The sequence below is a fragment of the Lontra canadensis genome, unplaced genomic scaffold (assembly GCF_010015895.1).
Source record: "Lontra canadensis isolate GAN:19392208 unplaced genomic scaffold, GSC_riverotter_1.0 scaffold51, whole genome shotgun sequence".
NCBI classification, from domain to species: domain Eukaryota; kingdom Metazoa; phylum Chordata; class Mammalia; order Carnivora; family Mustelidae; genus Lontra; species Lontra canadensis.
Window position 1 is genome coordinate 14,227,049 of NW_022631045.1, and position 6,000 is coordinate 14,233,048.

Genomic DNA, 6,000 nt, shown 5'->3' on the forward strand with positions numbered 1-6,000 from the left:
CAGGGCGGTTCATGAGAAAATGGATGAAAAAAATCAGTGCTATATTAGAAAAATATGGTTGACTTTTTATTATGTATACTAAGAATGGGAGAGATGCTATAAAGTGAATTAATATATATCCTTGTAGAAAATTCACCTCCCAAAATACTTTCTTCTTTCCTTAGAATTAAAATGGTATTGTAATTCCTAAGTACGTACCATCTTAACAACAGAGCTAGAAGGCCTGAAAGTGTCTAGCCACTGAATTATTTATAAATTATAAAAATGTATTGAGGGGTACCTGGGTGGCTCAGTGGGTTAAGCCTCTGCCTTTGGCTCAGGTCATGATCCCAGGGTCCTGGGATCGAGCCCCACATCGGGCTCTCTGCTCAGCAGGGAGCCTGCTTCCCTCTCTCTCTCTCTGCCTGCCTCTCTGCCTACTTGTGATCTCTTTCTCTGTCAAATAAATAAAATCTTTAAAAAAAAAATGTATTGACTACCTACAGAGGCAAAGCATTATTAGGCGTTGTGTGGAAGGCCAAGACAAGTAAGGTAGGCATTCTGCATGCATAGCACGCACAGAGAAGGCACAGACACACACACACAAAACAGTCAAAGCCCATCAGAGAAGAGGACAATCAGTACCATAGCAGCAGGACAGGTAAAAAGCTATGAGTTTACACAGAGAGAGATTACTTCAAGTGGGAAGGTCCTGGAAGGTCTCCTGGAGCTCAGCCCCAAGCAAGTAGGATCTTAATGCTTGGAGACGCGCAGGCAAAGACCTTCTTGAAAAAAGAGCCCCATGGGTGAGCACAGAGACAGCTGGGTATGTGGAGGGGAAGTTGGAAATGGAATTTGGGAAAACAAACCAGAGAGAGTATGAAAACTAATCCGAAGAGTAAAACAATATAAAAGTACAAGGCAAAAATTACCCACAATCCCACATTCCACCTACATAACAACAATCGAGTACATCTTCCTCTTATGTATGTGACTACATGCATGGGTATCTATATTCCTGGAGAAAGAGAATACATATTTTTACCAAGAGTACCTCGTTCTACACACACTGTTTTCTCAATTAGCAGAAGCTGTGACATTTCTCACCTCAACACTTCACCTGCAACATGATTTCTAAAAGCCGCTTCCTTTTTTATAAATGAAGTAACCAATCCCCTACTGTTCGACACTTAAGTTGCTTTCTGACTGTACGTCTCCGGGTATTTCCTTGGAGTACACTCCCAAAAGTAGATCCTGGGATGTGTACTTTTTTCCCTGTCTTTTTCAAAACGAAGATAACTTTTTCTGCCTACACAAATAATACAATTCAGGGGCGTCTGAGTGGTTAATCAGTCGGTTAAGCATCTGGCTTTAGCTCAGGTCATGATCTCAGGGTCCTGGGATCAAGCCCCATGCTGGGCTCCCTGCTCAGTGGGGAGTGTGCTTCTCTCTCTCCCTCTGTGATCTCTCTCGCTTTCACTCTCCCTCAAATAAATAAATAAAAATGTAAAAAAAAAAAAACAAAAAGAGGGTTAATAATTAAAAAAAAAAGAATATATGCTCCATGTTAAAAATTTTGCAAATGCAGAGAGGAGTAGTGGAGGCGAAATCCTATCACTCAGCAATAATCACTGTTAGTGTGTGTGTGCGTGTTTGTGTGTGTGTGTGTGTGTGTGTGTGTGTGGGTACTGTCAACATCACACACACACTTACATACATAACTTTTGGTGGCCTGATTTTTTTCATCTTTACAACATACTGTGGACCTATAATGCAAATAGGGCATAGATCCTTCTAAGGTTTTGATACATACTAATGAATTCCCTTCAGAGTGATACCAATCTACCTTCCCATCATCAGAGGAAGAGTGCCCACTTCCCCACTTTTATATTCTTTCTTATCTTTCCCAAATGTATAAGCAAAAAGTTGTATGTATTGATATATATTTCTTACTTTACTCATGAGTTTGAAGTTTTTGTATGATGACGTCTTTGGTTATGGGTTTTTTCCTTTTTATTCATTTATAAAAGGCTAGCACTTTTTCGTCAATACTTGCAAATATTTTGGCATTCTGTCAACTTCCTTTCAATTTATTCATGGTGTTTTTTTGTCATTCAGAAGTTTTATGTTTTTATGTACTCAAAAGTGACAATGCATCCAGTCATCTTTCCTTGACAACTTCTGTCCCAGTGAAGGTCTGGGGACATGGATGGAGCATTATCAAAAATTTTCTACATGGAAGCCGGAGCCTTGGCAAAGATACTGAAGCAGCCCAGGGCATTGACCAAACAAATAAAACAAACTCAGAGGACAGAAGGAGCCAACAGTATGTGGCAAGTAATCGGACGTGGAGGGAGACAAAGACTCACAGGTGATCCCATGGTTTTGAGCCTGGATCTCACAAGGACACTAATGCCAGGAACACAGTGCAACACAGAGCAGATAAAATGCAGAACCGGGGGCTGGGAGGGACCAGGGCTGGATAGAGTTTTAAGAGTGGTCTGCTTACTGGGAAAGACAAGAGTGAGAGGTGACTGCCCAGAGAAAGAGAAGAGAGTCGGCAAAGAACAGATGGTGGGGGACATCTACGGGGTGAGAAGGCAGACAGACCTGAAAGAGCAGCCAGATAAACAAAGGAAAGCAAACAGAACAATGTCGAGGAAGGAAGCTCTGAGAGCGCATTAGAATAACTGGACACTAGTAGTAGGATGCCACAGGGCCACAAGAAAGGACCTATAGTGGTGAATAAAGCATTCTCTCCGGGGCACCTGGGTGGCTCAGTGGGTTCAGCCTCTGCCTTCGCTCAGATCCTGGGATCGAGCCCCGCATTGGGCTCTCTGATCGGCAAGGAGCCTGCTTCCTCCCCCTCTCTGCCTGCTGCTCTGCCTACTTGTAATCTCTCTCTCTGTTAAATAAATAAATTAAATATTTAAAAAAAAAAAAAAAAGCATTCTCTCCAAAGCTAACCATCTACACCTGAGCTTTAGTGTAAGTTTGGGAAGGTCTTTTGTTTTCCTTTGCAACCTTAAAAAACTGTGGTAAAATATACAGAACATAAAATAAATACCATTTTAATCATTTTTAACTGTACAGTTCAGAGGCATTAAGTACACTCACACTTGATTTTGCACACATTTTTTTTTAACTAAAGGGATTTTTAAAAATATTTTATTTTTAAATGATCTCTACACTCAACGTAGTTCCAGTTCCACAGATGCTTAACCAACTGAGCCACCCAGGTGCCCCTAGTCAACTGAGGCTTAATGTTCATACTATAAAAACAAACAAGCAAAAAAATGACTTTCTTTTTCATACTAAATTAAAAGCCAACTGAATATATTACTGAAAATGAACAGGAATGTGAACTTCTTCACTTTACCTTCACAAAATCGATCTCTTTAATAACACAGTACTTGCCATCTGATTTCCCGTTAGCCAAGAATGCTTTCCCGAAGGCACCTTCCCCAATGACCTTAATCACATCATAATTATCCATGGTGTCAATGCACGGTGGTTCCTGAAATTAGAGCACTGAAATTTTATTGCACACCTTTCATAAACGTGAACAAAGTCACACAACTGACCACTGCAGTGTAAAGGAACTTCTTTTGGTAAAACTTTCCTACCAACCTCACCAAGACAAAGTCAAATAACTTTCCTTGGGATGGCAGGCAACAACGAAGGGGAAACATTGTTTCTTGGTGTAATCTGAGCTCAGACTCAGTTTTGATAACTGTAGTGTTGTGATCCTGGGGAAGTCACTTAATCCCTCAAAACCTCACTCTCCTAATTACTAAAATGGAAATAACAATACCTGGTTTTGCAAGATTGTTCTGAGAATCTAAGATACAACACCCCGGGTCTTGGCTCCTCTGTAAAGCGGGAATGTCCTTAATACTGGTGCGGTTTTACAGTTCGGCCCTTCTCAACGGGGACGTGCTGCCCCCTAGGGAACATTTTGGGAATTTGCGGAGGTTTTTCTGTTCCTTGCAGAGAAGTGAAAAGCACTATGGCATTTAGAAGTGGTTGGGGCCTGGAATACTAATGTCCTGAGATGCGAGGCACAGTCCTGAAAATAAAGAAGTATCCCGCGGCCCTACAACCCTAGCAAGTCCCCACACACATTCATGTGCATGGAAAAATCCACTTATAACGATCTGCAGCTAGCACCAAACTGCATTTTACACGTAAATACAGAATATTTTTTGCAGTTTTACTGAACACTGAATTTTCGAGGAATGCAACCGCATGTAAATCAAGGCTTGGTTGTACTTTGTTGTGTTTGGAATATTACCAAGAATTGTGCACGGGTTTGGAAAATCACGCCCCAGCTGGCTGAGCTGCTCAAGGTAGCCTTAGCCGAGAGGAGACCTAACAGTGGGCGGCCGTCAAGGTGAGGTGCCTCCTAGCCCAGGCGCGGGCCCTTGGCTACTTCCCTAACTTCTTCGACTGTGGTCGTACCAAGCATTTGCAGACTGAAATGCAAACTTTATTATAAACCGTTTCCTTGTATTTCCTCTTTACACCACAATTAGGACATCATGCCCACTTTTAAAACTTGCGTGAGCAGACCGGTCAGGTTTTCGATCACTTGTGTCATGGTAGGAAAGGGGACAACTAGGTGGCATGGGTCTGGGAACCAGCTCCGCTGCCAGGGGAGGCCGGAGACACCCGAGGACCTGGTTTTAAGGGAGGCGGCTGCGGAACTGGAACACGAGGACTCCAGCCCGGGAACTGAGGGACGGCGACCGTCCCGTCCCGGCGGCACCAGGGGGTGGAAGCCCCCAGCTCTCCGGACAAGCCTTCTACCTTACCGGCATTCCGCGAGGCGGCCGCTGGCTGGGCTGCAGAGCTGGCGCCCCGGCCGGAGCTCCGCGTGTAGCGCGTTGCCACGGAGACCGACGCGGCCCGGGACTTCGGGCAGTTCCCCTCCAGCCCCTGTCTACCCGTCGGGGGTTCGGTCCCTTTCCCCGCGGCTCCCGGAGCCTTGGGGGCAGCTCGGGGTCAGGATCCCGGGCGGCCCGCCCGCAGCATACCTGTTGAGCCGGCTCCGCCTGTCGGGAAGCTTCCTTGCGGGGGAATCTGGGTTCCCCCAGACGCTGAGCGTCCGGGCGGCGGGGGTGGAGCCGCGCAGCGGAAGGGGGGCGGGGCGCGGGGCGCTGGCGGAGAGAGGACTGGTCTGCACCGTCCTCCGCGAAGAGCGATCCGAGGCCAGGGAGTTTGGAAACCCGGCCGCGCAACCTTCTGCTGTCTTGGGTCGGGACTCCGGTGCCTCTCACTCCACCAGCACAACGCTCCTGTTTGTCGCACACGGCGTACCAGATGCTTTGCAGAAATTATCTCTGTTCTTTGCAACAACCCAGCAAAGTAGCGGTCATCGTTTTCTAAATGAACTAAATGGAGACAGGAAGAGTTTTTCGTGCAAGGCTCAAATACTATCAAAAGATGGACAGACACCGGTCTCCATTTGGCGGCCTTACCAAACTGGCCGCAACCCAGTGGTCTGCAAACTGGCGCCACTCCCCGCTGATCCCCGCCCCCGCCTTCCCATTCCCCATTTGCGAAGGCACACCAAGCTGCTGTCTAAAACGTTCCATTACATGTCTAAATAGTTGAAAAGGATGTAATTTCCAGCAATTATAAATACTGACACGAGTAAAACATATCCAAAGTAATCTAAAAACCACGGTAATTTGAAAGCAACCATCATTCTCTTTTTAAGTAAACTCTTCTTTTGAGAATCATAAAGTTTACATCATTCCTTTCTCTCCTTGAACTATCCCTATAGCTAATGTTTTTCTGCTTCGAAGTTTTATTGATCACTATCATATAAGTGGAAATTAATTTATATTTCCTAATCATAGGCTTTCTTTCATTCTTGATTGAATTATTAACAGTACTAGTAGGTACAGAATTGGTAAACAAAAAAATGAATTGCATTGATAAATAATCATTAAACATAAAAAGTAAAATTGTATTGGAAATTTATCACTTAAAGATGTCAATGGGCTTCCCCCCCTC

At 44.7% G+C, this 6,000-nt stretch overlaps 1 protein-coding gene across 1 annotated transcript in view; it reads right to left on the minus strand.

The window, feature by feature from the left end:
* Positions 1 to 5,028, minus strand: part of NEK5 (NIMA related kinase 5) — a 59,016-nt gene extending 53,988 nt beyond the window's left edge. The window contains exons 1-2 of the mRNA XM_032874126.1: positions 5,016 to 5,028; positions 3,359 to 3,496 (exon numbers count right to left, since the gene is read on the minus strand). Coding sequence (XP_032730017.1) covers positions 3,359 to 3,475 — 117 coding nt within the window. The 5' untranslated portion in view covers positions 3,476 to 3,496; positions 5,016 to 5,028. The remainder of the gene's footprint in view (positions 1 to 3,358; positions 3,497 to 5,015) is intronic.
* Between the last annotated feature and the right edge of the window lie 972 nt (positions 5,029 to 6,000).